The following is a 24,454-nucleotide window of genomic DNA, read 5'->3' as shown; positions in this document are numbered from 1 at the left end:
ATGCAAAAAAATCCCGGCGGACGGCGGTATACGGTGGTTAGACGGCGGCGGGCAAGGGTGGACATGTCAAATCCGGGCTGCCCGAACCCGAATTTTTTGCTTGGACGGGCGGGAATTGGGCCGGCCCGCCCGAGCCCGAAAAAATTCGGGCTTCGGGCGGCCCGCCGACCCGAAGTTCCAGCACTACGCCCCACGCTTTTTTCAGCGTGTTGCTTTTGTTTTATTTTGCTTTTGTTTTATTTTGCTTTACTTTGTTCTGTATCTATATGCCTTTTTTGTTTTTTGTTTTTTTATTTTTTGTTAAAGGCTCCTTTTTATTACAATTTTTTACGATATACTACTTTGGAACACTTTTTCTTCTCACGTTTTCTTCTATTAAAATTTTAAAATGTTCTTACTTTTTTTTATTCTTTTTTCTAAAGGCTAAAGGCTAATATTAGTTTTTTTTTTTTTAATGTGCTTCTTTGAATTACTTTTCTTCGTTGCTGGTCCTATTAAAATAATTTTTTAATCAAAATTGTCCTGCAGTAATTTTTATGCATAATCTTTATCATATCAAAAGTTATCCTTATTAAATATGTTTATTTTTTCTCATTAGCCAACTGAAACAATTTTTTTCTCAAATGTGTTTCTTCTTAAACAATTTTTTTACGCAACCCTTACTCCTTTCTTTTGCTGTTTTTTTTCTTTTTTTTTTCAATCTGCAGTTTTTTTCCCCAAACGTTCCTTAGCTGCCAATTTTTTTTTTTTTTTTATGATATGACTCTTTACAATGCTTTTTTTTTTTCTTGCTTTACTTTCATTCAAATAATTTCTTTTAAAATATGTCCATACTTGTTTTTCCTCTCTCCTATTAAAATAATTTTTTTGAATGCGTCGATACTTATTTTTTCTTTTGTAATCCTTGTTATAGTAATCCTTATAAATATTGTTTTTAATCGACTTTCTTAAATGCTGCCCTTATAAATAATTATCTTACTTAAACATCTATTTTTGCATTTTTTAAATATTATTTTCTCATATGTACGCCTAAGTAATTTTCTCTTTAATATTCCTACACTAAATCTGTTTTTTTTTTTTCTGAACCATACCTACATATAGAGGCAATTTGTTCTACTGTCAACCATTTAAAATTAAAACGAATTCTATTTGACGATAAATATAAAAATTATTTTTAAATAAACACAATATGTTTAAATTTTTGTATAAATAAATTCTTCATTATATATTGCTCAGGTGCTTCTTATACGGTAATTCGTGTAGAGTACGTTACAAACTACTATTTTAAAAATAAATCAGGATCAAATGACATATTCTTACATAATATGTACACTAATAGAATTTCTTGAACACAATTGTACTAATGTGGTAGAGTGGCCTTCAAAAAAAATGGTAAAGTATTAGATTATAAGATACTAAAATGATATTTTTACTTACTTTTATATTTAATAATAAGTAATCTTTTCTTTTAAAAAAATGAAGGCCAAAACATTTGTAAGTCTATGTCTCAAAATAGAATTAGGTATAATTTTGTTTTTTTTTTTAAAAAAAGAGAAGAATCAGGTATTGATTTACGTGTTTAAACTATATGTCTAGCACCACATTTATTGAACAAGCACGATAATGTAAAGGTTTTTTTCCCCCATAAAAAGGTACAATAATAAAGTTTTCAGCAATACAATAAAAATGATGTAAAAGTATTTTCCAAACAGTTTTAAGACTACGGTATATGAGGATTAGTTTTTTTTTTTAAGAAAAAGAGTTAGACAAAGAGTGAGAAGGTCCTTGGCGAACAGAGATTGACCGAAGCTCCGGTACTGTTTCCGGACTCATGGTCATAAAATTTGGTCATCGAACTCGTCTCGTTATGGGTTTCTCGTGATGATAGTGGTGTACGGTGTGGTTGCTCTGTTTGGACAGATATGAACCGGTTAAGAGCTTGGAAGCCGAATGTACGGTCTTCTTTCTCAGGGAAGTTTTCCACTTGGTGGTTGAGATCTCTTAGTTGGCTGTCTTCCTCGATAATCCTTTGACCGGACACCCTTCATCGGAGGTTTCTACCGGCGGTCGTTGGAGGTTTTTGTCTTTTTGTAATTTTTGTGTTGTAATAAGGTTGGTGGTTTACCCACTCGACCCTCGTTTGGTTTTTTGTTTTTAGTTAGATTTAGGTGTTCGGCTTAATACCGATAGAGTGATATTGGTTATGTTATAATTTTTTTTATGCCGTGTAGATATCCCCTTTCTGTGGGTTTTAACGATCTGTCACTTTTTGTGGATTTTGACGATTGGGCCTCATACTTGCGTTTGTCTCTCTGATGAGTTAGCATTATATCAAGACGACTATTTATTAATATTTTAATAAAATGTAATTTTAAAAAAAAACAATTACGAACAATATAATTTTCTTATCAAGAAAACTTTATCTTTCAAAGAGAGAGACCAGTACTTTATTTTATTTTTTTAATCTTTGGTATGTATATTTTCTACTTTAAACTATTTCTCAGAAAAATAACATATACATATCGAATTAAAAAAATGAAACTGGTGAATACTGATTGAATAAAACTTGTAGATATGGTCACAAAAAAAAAAAAGAAATTGTAAGGTCTCGTTCGCTTTGCGTATTTAAGTTTTTAATTCGAATTGAAATGTGATAATTTTTAAGAATTTTTAACTGTAACATAAAAAATTAGATGTGACATTTTTAAAAAAATTTAACTATAAAAATCAAAAATTAAAAATTTAAATTAATAAAATAAACGATACGAGAATGTTTTAAAAATATACAAAGTCATGCATATGACCTCAATGAAATCCCTATAATAATATATATATATTTTTTTAAATGATCCACACGATGATGGTGAATGATGATACACATGACTCCAGCTGGAGTAGGACCCACAAGTAAACGTGGGGACCAGATGGCAGATGAGACATAAATGATAAAACAACGTTTCAACTCAAAAGAGAGGTTTAACGGTTGGATGAGCTACTTTCCGAATAGTATGCATGTACCATCTACCGAACGGGACGAAATTGTTGTCGTTTTCTCTTTGCGTCGGCTAGGTGATTTCAAAATGCTCCACCAACACTTTAAAAACCCATAATCGAACTTCTTGGGGGCGTCTCTCTTCAATGATTGGCTGCTGGGCCCAAATTGATAAATATTTTGTGGAAACTGCAAAGCGTAAAATATTTTCTTAAAAAGGAATACAAACTATTATTATAATCAATATTGTAATGATAAAATGACATATTTTTAAGCACAATTGACCTAGCTTATACAAAACATAGTTTGAACAGCACTACAGAGGCTTCCATAGGGTCTTCGTCAAAACCGACTGACCAAAATGCATCAAAACGTGGGAATATGCAATATGGTGTGGAAATTCTTTATTTCTCTTTATCGATTTACTTATTTCTCTTTTATTAGATATTATGCTACCAACCAAAAACAGGACGAAATTCTAGTAAGACCAAAACTTGCGACAGACTAACTAATCAAAAACAAAAGGACGATTGGGGGATTAAGTTTTTGGTTGTTAGAATGACTTGTTCAAATACAAGATATCTATATTTGTACATAATTAAAAGAAGTGATAATATCTAAACACCTTCTGTGTTTTGTTATAATACTACTTTCACCATTCTTATTATGTAAATACCCAAAACATCCCTTATATTTATAGAGAAGGCTCAAACCACCAGCTAAAATAATTAATTTTTTTAAAATACCAAGATTACCCTTCTCATTCTTTAATAAATACAATTTTAAACATTATTCCACAAAAATGTTAAATAAAATCAATCTTAAAAAAATGGAAAACTCTCAAAATAATTGAAGTAGTTTTTTAATTGGAATATTTATTTAAGCATTTTAAATTTTTTATTTAACTTTTTAATTAAATCATATTTAGAATAAAATTTAATATAAATTGAAAAGGATAATCATGACATTTTTAGAAAATTAATTGCTTCAATGGATGTTTTGAGTCTGATTTTGTAAACACGTGGTGTGTTTTTAACATTTGCATAATAAGAGAGATGAAAGTGGTATTTTAAAAAAATACTGGGAATATTTTGAGATTTTTTCTAAAAAAAACCAAATGATTTTCTTCTCTTACACTGCTCCATGTGCTCCTCTCACTTTTTTATTTTATTTTATTTCTCTCTATTTTCCTTTACTTATTTCTTGATTTTTGTTGTCTTTTCTTTCCCTTTTTTTAATATAAACGTACATGAGGCTTATATTGATGCATAAATATATTCTTTATCATATAATAAATAAAATAACGTTTAGATACCTCCTATACGGTAACATTACTAAACTAGTTATCATTAAAATACCATGATTCCAAGCTGTCAAATGGCATGAAAAACACGCCAAATACACATGATCATTGATTAGCCAAAAAAAAAACAAAAAAAAAGAAGCTAGATACACTTAAACCCGGTGTACTTCTTCACATGAAAAAAAAAAAAGAGCAAAAACGAGAAGTAACTCTTTCTCATTTAATCATAGAGAAAATTGTTTGATGAGAGAAAATTATTTAACTTATCATTAGAGTGCACGAATTTAGATTTTTACTCATTATTTTTAATTAATACCATTGTAACTGAAGTTATTTAATTAAAGATAATATTAATCAAGAATAAAAATAAAAATCTAAACTCATAACACTCTAAAAATATTTGTCTCATTTTCTTTTATCATATGTTCACACACAAAATTAAGAATAATAGTTTGGTAACTAAACCCTACTCAGAGAAAATTTTAGTCGTACATGATCCTCGACAAGTTCACATGACCAATAATTACATAACTATGTTAAACATGTATTTTAATAATATTAACAAGGTTCTTACTCCTAAATTAAGTAATTATTAAAAAGAGAATCCGCTTATTTCCCATTGTACTTGCAAGAAAAAAAAAAAGAAAAATCATTGATCCTCGTCCATATTCCTTTACTTTCCTTTTCAGTCCATTTCATTTGACAATAGATTCCTTTTAAGGTACATCCATTGTAATTTCCTGTAAAACATACCAATGCTTATGCACCATCGATTTTGAATGCTAGCATGCCGATACTATCCTAACTTCAAATATAGATGACACATGATGAAAAAGGGGAAAACAAATGTTTACCCAATTTTTACTCTTAAAATATTGGATTAATTTCAAAAATTCCCTTCAAACTATAACTCTTGTAACACTTTTACCCCATGAATTTTGAAAAGTAACATCCGTTCCCCCCGAACTTTGTTCCGTTAATAAATTCTCATTCTGTTATAATGAGTGACGAAATTGTGACATATAATTTATTTAATGAGAATTGAAAGCGCAATTATGCTTATACCCTCCTAATCAGATAATTCTCAATTTTTATTTAAAAAATCCACCATCTTCGTTCCCCATTTTCTTTCTTCTTTTTTTTTCCTCATTTTTTCCTCATTTTTCCCCATTTTTCTTAATCTTTTTTTCCCCTCATTTTGTTCATCAATGTGGGTTGGATCAGGTAGTGAAGACATCAAACACGAAAAACCTGGAAAGACAATCTTAAGAAGAATCTAGAAAGAAAAAGCGTTTGTATATTTGAGTTTAATCTAGTTCATTTGAGTTTGATTGAGGCCGTGGGTTAAATCTGTTTCATTTTATGATTGAATGCAGAATGAAGAGGAGAGGTTGTGGGATCTCAATTGTGATATTTGAATATTCTCTCTTGCCTTCTCCGACAAAAACAAAATAAAATAAAATAAAGATGCTTTAAGGAACGCTTGAAGTTCTTCTTGTCAGTGTCAAGGATCTTGAGAATGCTGCTTTTTTCAGTAAGTTTCTTATCACATTCCGTCTTGGATTCATTGTTCTGATCATGTTTTTGATCTTGTGTCTTTTGGGTCTTTTTTTTTTTCCTAATCCTTATGTTGTTCAAGATCTAGATTTTCTTTCTTTAACGCTTAAAAAAGTTATTGCAAGTTAATTTACAATAATACCCTCTTCAGATGAGTCATGTGCCTGACACGCGGTGAATTTCGCTACTCATTGTAACAGAAGGATAAAACTTATTAACAAAACAAAATTAGTGGGGAATGAATGTTGTTTTTTAAAATTCATGAGACAAAGGGCCCGTTCGGTTCGCTAATTCAAATTTTTAATTCGAGTTGAGATGTGATATTGTGTGAGCTTTTTACTGTAACAAAAAAGTTAAATGTGATTGTTTCTAAAAGCTTTTTACTGTAGCAAAACTCGAATCAGTAAAAAAAACAGGACTAAAGTGTTACAAGGGTCATTGTTTGGGAGGAATTTTTAAAATTAATTCTAAAATATTATGTTCAGAAAGGTATTCATGCAGCAAGACCCAAAAAAAAAAAAGAAAAAAAAAAGAAAGGAGAGGGAAAAAAGACACAAGTTTTATTCTTTTCTCATTGCAATTACAAATTGATTGAACAAATAATTGGCAAAAATAGTTCTATAAGACAATATAAGATTGTTACATGTGCTATTTAAGACGCTCAGCTTCAAATCCTGAGTTTCTCTCTCTCTCTCTCTCTCTTTTTTTATTTTTTTATTTTCTTTTATTTCTCATCAAAATTGTTCGAGATCATTAAAGGACACACTTTAAGATCTCTTAACCACTGCAGTGGCAAAATAAGGATGGTGGTTGAACTCAAACGATACCTTTAGAGAGGGGTCAAGCGTACCAACCCGGCAAATGACATTTAAGGCAATACTATTGTGCTCAGCCACTTGCTCTAGCCTTTTAAGTTCAGCCAACTTGTCTGGTTCGTTTGAAAAACTACTTTTGACCTCCTTTGCTATCCTCTGAGCGTCCTTGAAGTAATTGTACATAAGTAGGTTCTGAGACAAGAAAGAAATTCCTTCAAGTCTACAAGAGGATCACAAAAAACGAGAAGTCGAGTCAACCTCTACATTTTCAGCGGAGTTACTCACCGAGAAACAAGCATAGCTTGTGGATTCCTTAAACGACGGGTACGACATGTGGTCTGGAATGCTAGCTTTCTGTAGGAGCTCAAAGTGCTGAATAAATCGCTGCATGACAAGTTATTTAAGCTTTGTGAGAAATAAATAACTTGGCAAGAAAGCAAAGTAATAAATGTCCCAGCAATGGTTGAATGTGTATTAGATCAGTATTAAGAACTATACCTCATGCTCAGTATTAAAAGGGCTCCGACTCTGTAAGATTCCGTGTTCATTCCTGAGAGCAGCAAGCATCTGGAATATTGCAAATGTTGGATTCAGTAAGTGTTCACTTTGCTGAAAACAGGTGGGACCTTATTCCACATTCAGGGAAAAAAAAAAGCCCTCTCCGGTTGGTGTGGAATTGGCTTATGCCTCATAATACAGAAAATAAACGCAGCAAAATTACCATAGTGAGCCCTTCAGCAAGGCATATCTGACACTGAAGAAATAAAACTCCCGGAGGGATTCGGTAATCTTTTGCCGCATCTTTTGGTGCATCTCTTTTTTTCTTTCCTCTCTTCTTACCTGATCAACAGAAGTACAGCGGTATCAAGTGGTGTCATAAGCTATGAAAAATTTCTCCAGTTAAAACCATTGTCTCATTTGCTCACAGGTGAAAAATGATACCAATTATGACAAACTTACCAGCGCTGTTGGTCGCTACCATCTTAATATGTATTTTCTCTGCAAGCTTGACCAGGACAACATATAAATACCAATATACCATGCAATATTCACTGGGCGAATATAGCTCCAATTCAAAGCCCAAAATGAGAAAACGAGAAGCTATCCAGTATGTTTGCTCTTCCACCCAAACAAGTATATGTTGAAATATTTTCATACTTGCGTTCTGTCGAATACAATAAATGCGATAGCATAAGATGATGAATCAATCACAAGTTACTCAGAAAAAGACAGCATATCTTACAAAAATATTCCAATATCAAGACTGCTTACACTATATACAAGCAGGATCTATCCCAAATCAATTTTGAAACTTTACCATCTGACAAAATTGATCTGACCAGAAAGAGGAAGGGGGATTCTGATCCATGGAAAGACCATAAAATTATGAACAATTCATGTTTGTGTGTGTGTGAAAATAGTTGTTATTCGATTCCTTTTTATTAGAGGAAAGTCTCTTAGGGAAGATACAACTCAATTTTGAATGGACAAATCTTGATCAATTCCAAGCCTTTTTTTTTCCCTCTTAATTTCCAAAGAATTCTTTCAATAAGTTAGAATTTCATAAACAACCTACAAAAGGTTCAAAGATTGAGTTCAAAGGTAGATAACAAAAGCTTCATTTTCAGTGTCGGTTGCTTGATTTTCTCACAAAAGTTGTGAACGGCGTAATTTATTTTCCTTTAATTTTTGTGATTTATATGATGAACCACCTAGAACAATTATCAATTTCCAATTAAACTCCAAAACAATCTCCTCCAAGTCTTATCCTTACCAATTTGTTAATTCTACCAACAAATTTTGTTATTTAGTATTAAGAGATTAACTACAATATATTGAAGATCATTTCTATTACATTATTATTCACGATCATAGCTAATGATCATCTACACAATTTTTAATACGTTCAAATTCTTAATTCAAAGGTAAAATGAAAATCTGCAATGTTAAAGATGGTTTGATAATAAAGCATTTAGTTTGCTTAGTGTTCTTATAAGGTTCTAAAAAGAACATATGCAAAATCCTTTTAATGAAGATTTTAGGAATAACTGAAAACATTAGTTGAATAGAAGTGGTTCAGCTGCATCAACGTAGTTTTTATAGACAAACCTCTTCATTTGACAAGCTTGGGTTATCGCCACACTCCTTTTTGAAAGCCATCTCTAGCTGCAAACCAACAGATAATTTTAACACAGTTAATAATCAAATCCGTTTCTACTTTGCAGAATACAATATACCTAATCCAAATTTTCCCAATGGAACCCTATGTTTTTAAAAACTAAAAATGATCCACTTAAAGTATCTTTCCATTTCATCCCCTTGTGCATTCTTTAGATGAAAAAATTGGACCAAAGAAAAAAGCCTAACATAGTTTCTCAAAAAAAGAAAATTGTTGAAATTCAAACTAGCCGAGTATTAGATGAGTGATAGGCTCCTAGAATCGTGGGATAATAGCTAAGGATCTGTTGTAAACTAATCCCTATAAATGTGTAAAGTAGTTCCTAATATCTAGGAGGTCTCTTAGGATAAGATCTTATTTTTCTTGTGTATAAATACCCTTCCCGGTTCATTCAATTAATAGAGGAAATTCAAATTATTCCAAACTTCATGGTATCAGAGCCCTAGGTTCTCTAAACCCTAATTTCCTAGCCGTCATCTCTAGCCAACCCTCAACATGGCCGAATCTGGCCAAACCTCCGGAGACTCCTCATCCTCTGTCTCTCAGAATGTTTCTTCCAATCCTCAGAACACAAATGACCATAATCTTACTCCCATCACCAGCCACAAACTTAATGGACACAACTATCTTCAATGGTCTCAGCCCATGATGATGTTCATTAGTGGACGAAGCCGTGATGACTATATCACCGGTGCTGCTGTCCAACCAGGCACCAGTGATCCCAAATTCAAGACATGGAGAGCAGAAAATAATATGGTCATGTCTTGGCTAATCAGTTCAATGACGACGGAAATAGGTGAGAATTTCCTTCTCTACACGACTGCCAATGAAATCTGGGATGCAGTCCGTGACACCTTCTCTAGCAGTGAAAAATAATGCTGAACTTTTCCATGTGGAGAGAATCCTCCAGGACCTACGACAAGGAGATCAACCGGGAACCACCTACTTCACCACTTTGACGCGGTATTGGCAGCAGCTGGATTTATTCGAAACTCACGAGTGGAAGTGCTCGGATGACAACAAATACTTCAAGAAAATAGTAGAGATCAAACGCATCTTCAAATTTCTAATTGGGCTGGACAAATCTCTTGATGAAGTACGCGGATGGATTTTAGGCACCAAACCTATTCCGAGTCTTCGTGAAGTGTTTTTTGAGGTACGTCGGGAGGAAAGCCGCAAGCGAATTATGATGGGACGATCCGATTCAATCCCTGATGGATCAGCCCTTGCAGCAACCCGAGAGAATCAGTTCTCTTTAAAACCAGCCGCCCTTGCTATTCGCGGAATACCATAGAACTCTCGTCGAGGACGCCCCTAGTGTGACCACTGCAAGAAGCCAGGTCACACGAAAGAAACATGTTGGAAGCTACACGGAAAACCCTCCGATTGGAAGCCAAGTCGCAACTCTGGAGATCGTGACAGTTGTGGAAATACTGCCACTGCAGAATCCACAAGGTCTCAAAGCCAGATCCCCTTCACTAAAGACCAACTGGAAATACTGCAGCAGCTGATCAACAAGGCACAAATCTCGGCAGAAGGGTCATCACAGGGCACAAGCAACCTTGCACTCCATGTAGCCAAGTCACCGTCACCTTGGATAGTCGACTCAGGAGCCTCCGACCACATGACAGGTGATAGAATGTTATTTACAAGTTATATTCCATGTCAGGACTATCAAATAGTCCGAATAGCCAATGGTACACGTTCACGAGTGGCTGGAACAGGAACCATAAAGCTTTCAAAGACTCTTACCATCGACTCAGTATTATTTGTTCCTGACTTAGACTGTAACCTAATCTCTGTGAGCAAATTGACTAATGAACTCAACTGCGAGACTAAGTTTTTTGCTAAATCTTGTGTTTTTCAGGACTTGAGTTCGGGGAAGATGATTAGCAGTGCTGACCTGTGTGCAGGCTTGTACCTTCTCAACTCAGCCACCACCTCAGCTTGCTCCCAGGCCAATAAAACAGATGTCAGCCCACAATGTTGGTCTGCCAATAGTCTAGAGTCCATGAGTCACACAAATAAAGATAGTGCAATCTTAATGTGGCACTATAGGTTAGGTCATCCAAATTTCATGTACTTGAAACACTTGGTTCCATCATTGTTCATTAATAAAAATCCCAAGTTTCTTCAATGTGATATTTGCCAGTTATCTAAACACACCCGAAGCACTTACTCACCGCGTCCATACAAACCAACTCATCCGTTCTCCCTTATCCACGGTGATATTTGGGGCCCAAACAAAATTCCAAATATCACCGGAGCAAGATGGTTTCTACTATTAATAGATGATCATGCCCGTATAAGTTGGACATTCCTCATGAAAGACAAGTCTGAAACCAGCCAAATATTCAAAAACTTCCATAAGATGATCCAAACACAATTTCAAACAAACATCCAAATCTTCAAAACAGATAATGCCCGGGATTTCTTCAATTCCATTCTTGGTCCCTACCTCACATCCTATGGCATTGTTCATCAAAGTTTCTGCGTAGATACCCCACAACAAAATGGGGTGGCTGAACACAAAAATCGACATATCCTAGAGGTGGCCTGATCCCTACTATTTCAATCCAATGTTCCCAAAAAATTCTGGGGTGAAGCAGTCCTCACTGCCACCTATCTCATAAATAGGATGCCCTCACGTATACTCACATTCAAAACCCCATTGGAAACTCTCCTAAAGTGCTACCCAAAATCACATTTGGTCACACAAATTCCCCTCAAAGTTTTCGGATGCACTGCATTCATTCATATTCATTCTCATAATCGTAGTAAACTTGATGAAAGAGCACTCAAGTGCATCTTCATGGGGTATTCATCAAACAAAAAGGGATACAAATGTTTTTCACCTACCACAAACAAATTCTATCATACGATGGACATCACCTTCTTTGAAAACAAACCTTACTTCTCCAATTTCGAGCTTCAGGGGGAGATTAGCACACATGAACCACAAAATTGGGACTGGACTTCCCTCATTGACTATGGCTCACTTTCTCCTACTCTCTCTGGCCTACCTGATCCGAACATATCCTCATCAAGTCCAGTAAGCTCTCTGCCGTGTCCACCTCCTCCTCGGCCAAACATGTCTCCTCCACCGAGTCCTTCCTCAACCAATTCAATTCCATATCCCAATCATCTCACCCTTCCTAATGATGCCATAAAAGTATTTATCCGAAGAAAGCATTTGCCTGAACAAGGTCAACAACATCATGACTCAATCCCGAGTTCAAGAAATCCTGAGACAACACAAGGTAAAGTGGATCTTAGTATGCAAATTGACGGTGAATATACAGAGAGGCCCACGGAACAAAACTTAGACTTAGAGCTGCCCATTGCTCAGAGAAAAGGAGTCCGGTCATGCACTAAGCACCCCATCTACAATCACCTGACCTATGCAAACCTGTCCCAGAAGTTCAGGGCATTTGTGACAGCCCTCGACAAAATTCAAATCCCAGCAACAGTTCAAGAAGCCCTACAAGTCCCGGAATGGCGAGCGGCAACCTTGGAAGAGTACAGTGCACTTGAAAAGAATGGAACATGGAGTCTAACACCTTTACCGCCTAGAAAGCATACGGTTGGATGCAAATGGATTTTTTCAGTCAAACAAAAGGCAGACGGAAAAATAGACAGATTCAAGGCACGATTAGTGGCAAAAGGATTCACACAATCATACGAATTGACTATCAGGAGACATTTGCACCTGTAGCCAAATTCAATACGGTACGTGTTTTACTATCTATTGCCGTAAACCAAGATTGGCCGCTGCTCCAATTAGATGTGAAAAGCGCATTCCTGAATGGAGATTTAGTCGAAGAAGTATATATGGATATCCCTCTTGGGATTGAGGATGATCAAACAAAGGGAAAGGTATGCAAGCTCAGAAAGTCACTGTACGGGCTTAAACAATCGCCCCGAGCATGGTTCGACAGATTCACAAAAGTACTAAAACTTGATGGCTACACTCTATCAGGCCGACCACACATTGTTTATCAAACATTATACCGACAACAAGGTGATAATCCTAATCGTGTATGTCGATGACATAGTACTCACAGGGAATCATGAAGAAGAAATACGGAGACTCAAGGCCCTCCTTTCCAAGGAATTTGAAATCAAGGACTTGGGACTACTAAGATATTTCCTGGGAATGGAGGTAGCAAGATCAAGCAAAGGGATTTTAGTCTCTCAACGCAAGTACGTGTTAGATCTACTACAAGAAATCGGTATGAGTGGATGTCGACCAGCCGAAACTCCCATGGATCCCAACACTAAATTAAAACCTCGGACTGAAGAAAAACCAGTGGATAAAGGGCAGTATCAATGCTTGGTAGGAAGACTAATCTACCTCACTCACACTCGCCCGGACATAAGCTTTGCCATAAGCCGTGTTAGTCAATTCCTAAACAATCCATCCGAAGATCATATGGAGGCAGTAACTCGCATTCTCAGGTACCTTAAAAGGGATCCAGGAAAGGGATTATTATTCAAGAAGACAGCCAATCGTCTCTTAGAAATCTACACAGATGCAGATTGGGTAGGATCTCCAAGTGACCGAAAGTCCACCTCAGGGTATTGCTCCTACGTCTGGGGAAATTTGGTAACATGGCGCAGCAAGAAGCAGCCAGTGGTAGCACGCAGCAGCGCCGAGGCAGAGTTTAGGGCTTTAGCCCAGGGCATTTGCGAGGGAATATGGCTAAAACGACTACTGGATGAACTCAGAATTGTCATCTCAGGACCAATCCAGATGATGTGTGACAACCAATCAACCATAGCAATTGCCAAGAATCCCATCCACCATGACAGGATGAAACACGTGGAGATTGACAGACACTTCATCAGTGAGAAAATAGAAGGCATTATCATATCACTGAGTCATGTTCCATCACAACATCAAGTCGCAGACATCCTTACAAAGTCCCTCTTCAGGCCCAACTTCACGGAACTGAGCTCTAAGCTGGGTCTAATGAGTATATACCGCCTAGTTTGAGGGGGAGTGTTGAAATTCAAACTAGCCGAGTATTAGATGAGTGATAGGCTCCTAGAATCGTGGGATAATAGCTAAGGATCTGTTGTAAGCTAATCCCTATAAATGTGTAAAGTAGTTCCTAATATCTAGGAGGTCTCTTAGGATAAGATAATGTTAAAAACAAAACATGAATTCAAACAGACAAAAAAAAAAGACACGAGCACACACATGCCCAGCAGGCTAGATCTGCAGCCCAGCACCCCGCGACACCTAGCCTCACCAGCCTCATCAGCCCATGCTTCATGCCCACACACATAGCTCCACCTCCCTGTGCACGACCCCACACACATAGCTCCACCGACATCTGCGCCAACTGGCCTGACCCTCTAGTTAACGCCTCTGGTCACCCCATCGCTGTCCTAAAAGTGGATCTGAAGTTGGGTTTTGTTAGATCTCAAGTTCATTAGGCGATAGAGAGGTCATAGCATTCAACTTCACATGGAAGCTTGGGAGTCTCGGAGGCGCTGCAACTTATTGAGGAAAGGATGGAGGCGATCCTTATTCCAATTATCAATTTTATCATCTTGGATTTGATTTATTTATTTATTTATTTTTTGAGTTTGTTTGTTTGTTTTTTTAAGTGATTAGTGAAATTTTAGGATTTTTAAATATCTAAAATGGAAATATTTTTCAAAATTTAAAACATAAATAAATTGGTTTTAATAAGGGTATTTGCATCCTTTTCCAGGTTCAGAAAGTGTACGAGGGATGAGCTTGAAACATAGCATGGGGTTTGGGGGTCTAGTTGCATAAATTTTCAAAATGAGGACCCAACTGGCAAGAAAATATAAGTATAGGGACCTAGTTTCAAAATTGACACCCAAAGGCCAAAAGTCAAAAAGTTTGGGGACCCCAGGAACAAAAAACCCTAACATTTAAATTCAAAGTATATCTTTGTAGTTTCAAAAAACGTAGGGTTGAATTGAGAAAAATAGTAACTAGAGGGTATATTTATGTATTTAACCCATAAAAATTGAAATAAACATTGAATTTGGAATGTGATCATACCAAATACAAAAAGGCTAAAAATCTTCAATTCCTAAGTTGCATGACTTCCAAGGAAGAGAGAACAACAAATAAAAATAATAAAAAAAAAGATATTTGCAAATAAAGTTATTGAATGGACCTGTAAGTATATTACACGCCAATCCTGTACAATCTTCCCAAGCTTACGCCTCTGCCATGCACTATTTGAACAAACAATTTTGAGCAGATTGATAACTAACTGCATGATGTAATCAAGATGGGTATGTTAGTTAAAGCAGCTTACGGATTACATTACGCATACTAGAAAGATTCCTCCCTGCTCTGCTGACCATCTGCTAACAAGAAGTTACATGACTGACAAAAATAGAGCGACTATCTTTCTACCAAATCTCAAGAAATTGACTGACGCATGACAGGTAGATATTATGTTTATGCCATAGAATGATGCATGGTGCTCACCTGTCCCAGTTGTAAAATGAATTCATTCTTTTGAATATCATGGTTCTTTGTAGCTTCAGGCAATGCTGCAGCTCTACTAATAATGGCAAATACAGGATCCCGTCCATGGATTTTCCCATCTTGAACCAGAAGAAGCTGTTTATAAGTTGAATGGATTGACAAAATAAAGAATATGATGAGGAAATTTAGAAATATCACCAAACATTGCAGAAAAGAACACATGAATTTTAAAATTTTTATGACGTGAAACCTAGTGTGTCTCTAGTGAAGGTGACATTTATATCAGAAACAAACAACTAATGTGTATGTCCAGCCCTTACTTAAGCTGGTCTATACCAGGAGGGGCAAGCGGGGAAGAAAACATAGAATTAGGGGCCAAGGAGCAAATTCTGAAAGTGGCTAAGGTGGCTGACGTGGCAAATTATGCAGGTTCAGGGAGTATTTGTGGTGTAAGGGTCTGTTAGGGAGAGTATAGTCCATACTATCATCTGCTTTGTGTGTGTGCACTGCCGTAGGTGGCTGGGAGTGCCGGAGAGCTAGAAATCCCTGTTCTATCTTTACTGTTTCCAGATTCTTTGTGTAATCAGTGTTTTCGCTGGTTGTTCAATAAAACTCCCTGATTTCTATCTCTTGATTGCTTGATTTTCTAATCGTTTGAGAGTGGAATTTGGTTTTTTGGCTGAGTATATTACCAGGTACCTAACAGTGTATTAAAGTACGCAACCTAAATGCAAAAAATTCAAAGGCACAGAAAATATAAGCTCCAAAAAGGCACAGAAAATATAAGCTCCAAAAATGAGAAAAAGAAGAAGGAACGACTACATCTCCGTTAAGCATAACAACCTCAAGCAAGAAGAAACCCAGAAAAGCGAAATGCTAAACTACTAAATAAATACTGCAAGAATTCATAATATTATAGTATCAAGAAAAGAAATTTTGAAGTGGAAGAAAAAAAAAAGAAAATAAAAGCAAGCCAAGGGGAAGGCCAACCTGGAGATGAGCTCTGGCAACCAAATCAGGTTGAGATTTTTGAAACTGAACAACAAAGTTCAATAAATTCTCCAGTGAGGAATCCAACGAGTATGAACATATTATGTCTAGATCATGAAGAAGTTTCAGAAAATATTCAATAGCCTGCATAAGAAAATGAAGCACAAAAATTACTTTTTAAGGATGGAGAATTGCGCAAGATAAGATTAAACAAGTAAAAGTAATGATTTAAGTTGTATTTCTTGTCCCCCTTGAATGGTATTGTGCTTCATAATTCTTAATTTCTTTTGTGATTAATGCAGTTGGCTGTCTTTTTCTTTTTCTTTAAAAAAAAAAAAAAAAAAAACAACAAACAAAAAGGTAAAAGTAATGATTTAATTCTAACCTCTTTCCAACTCAGAATTTTAATAGCACGTGGAGGCGTAGGGGCAGATAATCTGCAATTCAAACTAGCATCAAATCCAATTGGTTGACAACCAGAAGCTGTGGTTTTATTTTCTACACCACCTTCCCAAGCTTCAGAAGAACTGGATCTAAGGAATTCCGATGAAGAAAGAATGGATTCCAACTCCATTATGCAGGAGGCTATATGTTTTCTTGCCAACTCCAAACCTCTGCCTTGTGGCCGCCTCAAACATGTAAGAACATGGTAAAAATGCTGAAAGCAAATGAAAAGACAGTGAATGATCTCGGTTTTAAGTTAACTCATCGCACTAAAACAGAGGTCATGAAAAAGCAAAAGTTATAGCCTGCCAGAATGTTTTTGTTAGGATCCGTTAATGACTTTGGAACTTGTTTTGGTTAGTGGGCTGGTATAGTTAGTAGGAATTAGTATAAATAAAGGGCTTAGTAGCTCACTAGAGGTATGTTGTGATTTGGAGAGTTTTGAGAAACTGAGATTAGAGAGAGCGGTGGTCTCTCAAATACCACTAAATTAGGAGTTCCCGGAGTACTCGAATTCTCCGTTCTATCCTTTACATTTCAGTGTAATTTGGTGTTCTTGACTGATTAGATTAATAAAATTCCCTCTAATTATTCTCATTTTCTTGTTGTTTCTGGTGTGTGTGAGCGTGGTATTGGTGTTTGGCTGATTTTCTGAGCTAGGATCCTAACAATGGTATCAGAGCATCTACGATCCATGGAGCTTTTTGAGTTAAGAGAGAAACTTAGAGCTATTCTGAGAGGTAATCTCAAGGTTTCTGGAGGGAGTATCGGGAGGCTCCGGGACCAGGTGGGGAAGGTTCGGACTCAGATGGAAGACGTGCAGACGGTGCTGCGGAGGATGGAGGCACTGCTGGCGGCACGGCCGATGGCCGGGAAGGCCGAGTTGGGTCGCGACAGCGAACGACGGGATGGGGAGAGACGAGATCGCGCGCCTCGGGGCGAGGAGAGCCCAAATCGCGTCGACCCAGGCGGAGTGGAGGAGCCAAATCGGGTGGATCTTCGCCGGGAAGCGCCGATTCGCGAAGATCGAGGCCGCGAGAGGGAGTTCCGATGCCGGAGAGACGTTGGTCTCATGGAGGAGCGCGAGATCCGTCGCGATCTGGGGCTGGGTGGTCCGGATCTACAGCGTGAGGGGTTGTTCGACGACGGGAGGAGGGCGGACGGAGGTCGCGACCATCGGGAGAGGGCGGCGGAGCTTGTTCGGCGACGAGAATCGGAATGGAAGCCGGAGTTAGAGGAGGAGAGGCTTGCTCCGGGGCTGGGACGGCATGGGTACCCTTGGAATAGGGAACCCATCCCTATTTGGGTCGCGGTTGGGGCTGATTCCGGACCGATTTGGACCGGGCCTCGCGATTCCGGCGTGAAAGGGGTTGGATTCCGGTGCTACGGAGACAGATCCCGGCGCGACGGAGGCTGGGCTCGACGATTTGGCTGCTGTTTGGATAAGGCCTCACGATTCCGGCGTGAAAGGGGTTGATTCCGGTGTACTTGGGGCTAGTTCTGACGCCATGAAGGCTGGGATTTGCAATTCCGACGCGATTAAGATCAATTTTGGCGATTTGGGGGCTGGGTCTCTCGATGGGAGGGCTGGGACTTGGAATCCAAGTGTCATGAGGGATGATTTTGGAGCAATTAGAATTGGGTCTTGGAATTCCAACGTGATTGGGGCTGATTTCCGCGCAATTGGGGCTGATTTCCGTGCAATTGGGGCTGGGCTTCGTGATTATGGTGCGATTAGGGCATATTCTGGCAAGCCAAGGGCTGGGTTTCTCAAATCCGGCGTGATTTGGGTTGGTTCCGATGCCGTTAAGGCTGGTCTGCACACTTCCAACGCGATTAAGGACAATTCCAGTGACATTTGGACTGGGTCTTCTTATTTCGGTCTGATTGGGGTCGGATCTACAAAGAGCGGGGTGGCAGAAGGGGGGTTGAATGGAATTGGCGTGATAGGAATCGGAAGGAAGTGGAGACACGGTTGCGATTACTTAACACCTTGAGGACAAGGTGTTTCTTTGGGGCGGGGGTAATATTAGGATCCGTTAATAACTTGAGAACTTGTTTGGTTAGTGGGCTGGTATAGTTAGTAGGAATTAGTATAAATAAAGGGCTTAGTAGCTCACTAGAGGTATGTTGTGATTTGGAGAGTTTTGAGAAACTGAGATTAGAGAGAGCGGTGGTCTCTCGAATACCACTAAATTAGGAGTTCCCGGAGTACTCGAATTCTCCGTTCTATCCTTTACATTTCAGTGTAATTTGGTGTTCTTGGCTGATTAGATTAATAAAATTCCCTCTAATTATTCTCATTTTCTTGCTGTTTCTGGTGTGTGTGAGTGTGGTATTGGTGTTTGGCTAATTTTCTGAGCTAGGATCCTTCTAGTAACATTTGGCAAGGAAAACAAATAACTGCAAAACTCGCAACTGTGTTCATAAGAAATTTTGATATGCATGTAACCATGTCTAGGAATGAACAAGAAGGGGCCTGCAATTAACGTTCCAGAAGATGAAACGTCTCTAAGAATGCCCATCCTCAAATAATGCACATGCAAGAGTCTGAATATTAGCAAAGCTTATAATAAGAAAAAAAAACACAGGCTAAAACCTTACGAAAGCGTAAGCGGCATAACAAAGCTTTGCAGTAGCCTTCCTCCATATCAATATTAGTTTGCAATGGCTCTGTATCTGCACCAAAAATTAAATGCATATTAACCTAGAAAGATAATTTGAAGCATATTAAAGAAGTCAAAATGGCGATGATTTTCAAAATGACAACATCTTCATCCTGCAAGACAACATCAGGCTCCAGAACACACAAGGTAGTAAAAGAGACAAAAAAAGAAATGTTTATATATCAACAAAAGCCATTGAAACAATGCTAGGCAGTTCAAGAGAAAATCTTACTTGGTAACGTGCGAATAATTACTTACATCAAGCTGAAATTCTCAAGTTGAAAAGTAAACTAATGTTTACTTTTTCTTTTTCTTTTATGTGCCTGTGCTTTACCAATTGATGATATTCATCTTTCCAAAATTAAATAAGACAATTTGAGTACATGGAACCTATAGATTTAATTGACTTCTCTGGGTGCCAGTCTCCTAACAACTCTTGTTATGTTATACAGAACAAACTATAAGGGAAACCTTATTATAATTGTTTAAAAGAATTAAACTGCAGTAAGGTCTCAAATTTATCCACAAAGAGAAAAGATTACATTCAAAATTTCAAAGAACAAACTAAGTCTAGCCTCCAGCAGGCCATCAACCTAAACCAAATGCACTCTTGGTAACTTTATGCGACTCCAGATCATCTTATGTGGTTTTACAATAACCTTTTTCTTCAGAAGAGAAAATTAGTAACAAAATTGAGCATGCTAATATCTACCTTCTAACACTCTTCTTTTCAATGATGACGGTGCTTTACAAGCACGCAATTGACGACTAATTGTTTCTTCAACAGCATTTAGCATGGATAAGCACTTGTCATCTCCATCCCCATTCAAAGGAAGACCATAATTCATTGTAAACAGATCCTCTTCCTGCAAAACATGTTAAAAGTGAAATCAAATCGAAAACCATAACTTCAATTCTAAATACAATTAGACTCAAAATGTAACCATTTTGTAGGTGCAGATTAAGGAATTTCTCATTTGGACCCAAAAAGAATTTCTTTCCATCAGGATCAGCTTCTACATGGACAATCAGTAATAATAAGGTAACAAATATTTTATGTATCCTACAAATCATTCTTCCCTCAACGTATATAATGGAGGTATGAATGAAAATGAGAGTGAGAATATTGGATGAAATTTAAAAATAGTATAATTGTTTAAGGGAGTAATTCAAACAGTACAGACCAAAAAGCGCAGTTGGAATAATTTACTTCATGTGTACGTGCATCTGAAACAACTGAAATGACTGCCTTGCAGGTTGCTCGTATGACTCTGCAAAATGAATGCAATAAGGCATGTGAAGACGTCCTCTCAGGCCTCAGAAGATAGATACACGAGAAGACAGTTTGTGACAATGAATGACCCTTGTGCCATGTTGCCTGCCACGAAACTGTAATTTAGATAAAAGTAATGCAAAAACGCCTTATAGATATTAGCGCAGGCGATTAGGGGAAAAAATAATGTTGAGCTTCTGGACAAGGTGTAAAATTGCTACATACTAGATATTACTTTAGCAAACGAACAAAAGAGATCACAATATCACTTTTCATCTTATTCCAATGATAATAAGTGATGCTAAAAATCTTTAAATGTGAAAAAAAAAAGTCCTGAAACCCACGATGTCTCACCGCATTTTTGTTAAAGGAATTAGAAGCGAATTACTTAGGTGTTCTGAAATTCAGAACATGAATCGGCTAAGATTTTCCTCTGCATTTGCTACAAAAAATAAGAGCAAGCAAGCAAGGTTACACAGAAAACAAAATTACCTCGCAGGAGAGAAGATGGTCCACAATATCAATAGTGCATCGAACATCAACAGTTTTATCACAACTAATAGGAAGTGGAGCAGCACCATCCTCAATTGCTTCTTCAACAGAGTAATATTTACAAACGATGCCCGAATCCATCTTCGGGTCCATTATCTAGCACAGGAACAGGTACAAAAAAAAATGATTATATACTAACTACTAAGCACTTAATTTTCGACAAAATAAGACTAAGCATGTAATGAACAACGAAAATTAGCATAGAAAAAAAAATGTGCACAATCATAAATGTACTTGTTAATAAAGAAAAACACTGAGAATCTTATGGGATGTTTGGAAGAGGGATTCGGGCCCTGATTCGAATCATGGTTCGTGACTCGCTACAGTATTTTTTCTCACAAAAAATACACGTAAATCGAAAATAGTTCTAATCTCATGATTCTAATCCATGAACTAAACGTTCTCTTAGTATTAGCCTCACGCCATAAAGAACAAAGTATTGGTCCTATTGGAACACACAATGAGGAATTCTTTATTTGTGAAGAACAAGACAAAAATGAATTGTCTAATCAGCTAAAATTCAATTAGAAAGCAACATTTTATTTGGTCAAGAAATTAATAGAAATAGCTTTAAAAGCTATACCTCTAGGGCAGACATGGCAGCAAAGAGATTAAAGTTGTCACCATGAATAAGCTGACCGTCTTCAAGATCTGCAAACAAAGAACTCAAAAATAAGAAAGAAAGAAAAAAAAAATAGAAGCTTTACTCGTCTTTCATTTCCTAACATGCTAGCTTACTTAAAACGGCAAAGAAATTGGTTGTGAAACCTAAAAACATTGATCAAAACTCCAGCTTTTTCTTGAACTTTCTCGCCATCCAAACAAAAACGCATTTTCATTAGTGCAGAGAACCAATTAAAGAAAATGAAAAGGAAAACCGACCTCCGCAGGCGGCGGCGAGAAGCGGCGAGGCGTCGGCCCAAACGGAGTTCTCGCCGGAGGGAATCGAGGAGCGTTCGGGTACGGGCGGATCCATGGTAGAAGCTTCGTGAGTCTGATCGGAGAGGAGTGAAGGGTTTTCTTCTCTTCGCTTGGTAATCGCGGGAGTGAAATGAGAGGTTGAGTTGGTCTGGAGAGGAATAAAGGTTGCAGAGCTCGGAGGTGGCGTAATGGCGGGGTTTAGGGCATTTGCATTATTTGGACCCCTCTCTACTTCTCTGCTTGGTAAGTCCGTAACTCTTCAAGGGCTTGAATCACGTGCAATTCCTATACTCTTGTAACAGTAATACTTTACCTCAAGTAATACTTTTATCTTAATTTTTAAAATGTGATATATTATTACTATATTCTAAAGAAACCCGGCCAACACTGTTTATTCACACTCAGTTTACTATTTTTAAAATAGTGTTCCGACAATTTTGCCCTTTTTCTCTCTTCTTTTTTCGTTTGTGGGTCGTGGGCCTCTTGGTCTTTTTGATTTTCTTAAGTGATAGGACGATTTTGTCCCTGTAGTTTTGGTTTTCTGTTTACTTCTGCCGTGAGTATTTCTGTTTATTCACCCGTGTGAAGCCCTAATAGGGAACTTTGTATAAATAGATTAAGTAAAATGTGTTTTTAAGTAAATAAACTGTCAAAAAAATAAATTGGGTAAATAACTCAACTTCCATGTCATCATTCCACGTCATCAATTATGGTTTTAGGGTTTTCTTTCTCCTCCTCCTCTTCCATTTCGCGCCATTTTGTTCTCCCAGCCGCCTTTAATTTCTCCTCTCTTCTTCTCAAGTCATCGTCGTCGCATAACCTCATTAACATTATTATCTTGCCCATTCAACGTTCTTTTCTCGTCCAAAACGAAGTTTGAAGAAGAGCTACTAAGTAAGTCTTTCATTTTCTATATCTCTCATGGTGTTTTTCGTTGTTGTTCATATGTTTTTAAGATGAGAATGTAGTTAAAAATCCATTAAATAGTAATTTTACATGTTAAAAGACTAGTTTACATTGTTTGATATGATGAAGATCCACTGGGTTTAGAAAAAAAAAGGTCTGTTCATGGTCGGTTCATGGTCCGTTCTTGGTCTGTTCTTATAATATGGTCGGTCCGGGTCGGTTCTTGGTCTGTTCTTATAACATGGTCGGTTCGTGGTCGGTTCTTAGTTTGTTCTTGGTCTGTTCTCATAAAATGGTCGGTTCTTGGTCTGTTCTCATAACATGGTCGGTTCTTAGTCTGTTCTTGGTCTGTTCTTATTGCACTGTCAATTTTTAGTCTGTTCTTATTGCACAGTCAGTTCTTAGTCTGTTCTTGGTCTGTTCTTGGGTTGTTCTTATTATATAGTCTATTCTTGCTCTGTTCTCATTATATGGTATGTTCTTAGTCTGGTCGTGGGATATTTGGTTTGGTTTAATGACATATTATTATTTTGATTAAATTTTTACAGTTTTAAAATCTAAATAATGGCTCAGTGGAGGATTTTTTTTGAAATTGGAGGAAAATGGGATGAGACTGAAAGTTGTTGGGTGTGGCATACAGATTGTAATTTAATTGGCATATATATGGATGAGAAGGATACGCTCGCAGGGTGGCACGGGAGCGCGCGCTGTGGCAAGGCGCGCGCGCGCGAGGTGGCACTGGCGACCAGAACACAATAATATAGATAACAGACCAGAACCGACCAACCTAGCAAGAACCGACCAGAATAGACCAAGAACAGACTCTTGTAAAAAATTAGAGAACATATAATTTTTCATATTTTTTAGACTTTTTGGGTATTAATAAACATTGTAGTTTATAAAAGTGAAAAAAAATGGTTAGAAACGAGAAAACCAAGAACAAACCAAGAACAGACTCTTGTAAAAAATTAGAGAACATATAATTTTTCATATTTTTTAGACTTTTTGGGTATTAATAAACATTGTAGTTTATAAAAGTGAAAAAAAATGGTTAGAAACGAGAAAACCAAGAACAAACCAAGAACAGACTCTTGTAAAAAATTAGAGAACATATAATTTTTCATATTTTTTAGACTTTTTGGGTATTAATAAACATTGTAGTTTATAAAAGTGAAAAAAAATGGTTAGAAACGAGAAAACCAAGAACAAACCAAGAACAGACTCTTGTAAAAAATTAGAGAACATATAATTTTTCATATTTTTTAGACTTTTTGGGTATTAATAAACATTGAAGTTTATAAAAGTGAAAAAAAATTTGGTTAGAAATGAGAAAACTAAGAACAGACCAAGAACAGACCAAGAACAGACTAAGAAC

At 37.0% G+C, this 24,454-nt stretch overlaps 1 protein-coding gene across 1 annotated transcript in view; it reads right to left on the bottom strand.

Annotated features, from left to right (window-relative positions):
- Nucleotides 1-6,465: 6,465 nt before the first annotated feature.
- The window catches only part of LOC21387561 (N-alpha-acetyltransferase 35, NatC auxiliary subunit), a 20,109-nt gene continuing 2,120 nt past the window's right edge, over nt 6,466-24,454 (bottom strand). The window contains exons 3-18 of the mRNA XM_024174684.1: nt 22,135-22,432; nt 21,836-21,903; nt 21,193-21,348; nt 20,638-20,805; nt 20,140-20,293; nt 19,361-19,440; nt 16,703-16,975; nt 16,318-16,461; nt 15,328-15,462; nt 15,008-15,106; nt 8,777-8,833; nt 7,628-7,832; nt 7,389-7,507; nt 7,166-7,234; nt 6,953-7,051; nt 6,466-6,859 (exon numbers count right to left, since the gene is read on the bottom strand). Coding sequence (XP_024030452.1) covers nt 6,620-6,859; nt 6,953-7,051; nt 7,166-7,234; nt 7,389-7,507; nt 7,628-7,832; nt 8,777-8,833; nt 15,008-15,106; nt 15,328-15,462; nt 16,318-16,461; nt 16,703-16,975; nt 19,361-19,440; nt 20,140-20,293; nt 20,638-20,805; nt 21,193-21,348; nt 21,836-21,903; nt 22,135-22,432 — 2,364 coding nt within the window. The 3' untranslated portion in view covers nt 6,466-6,619. The remainder of the gene's footprint in view (nt 6,860-6,952; nt 7,052-7,165; nt 7,235-7,388; nt 7,508-7,627; nt 7,833-8,776; nt 8,834-15,007; nt 15,107-15,327; nt 15,463-16,317; nt 16,462-16,702; nt 16,976-19,360; nt 19,441-20,139; nt 20,294-20,637; nt 20,806-21,192; nt 21,349-21,835; nt 21,904-22,134; nt 22,433-24,454) is intronic.

The sequence above is a fragment of the Morus notabilis genome, unplaced genomic scaffold (genome assembly GCF_000414095.1).
Source record: "Morus notabilis unplaced genomic scaffold, ASM41409v2 Scaffold504, whole genome shotgun sequence".
NCBI lineage: Eukaryota > Viridiplantae > Streptophyta > Magnoliopsida > Rosales > Moraceae > Morus > Morus notabilis.
Note: the sequence above shows the minus strand (reverse complement) of the source record. Positions and strands in the feature narration are given on the sequence as shown.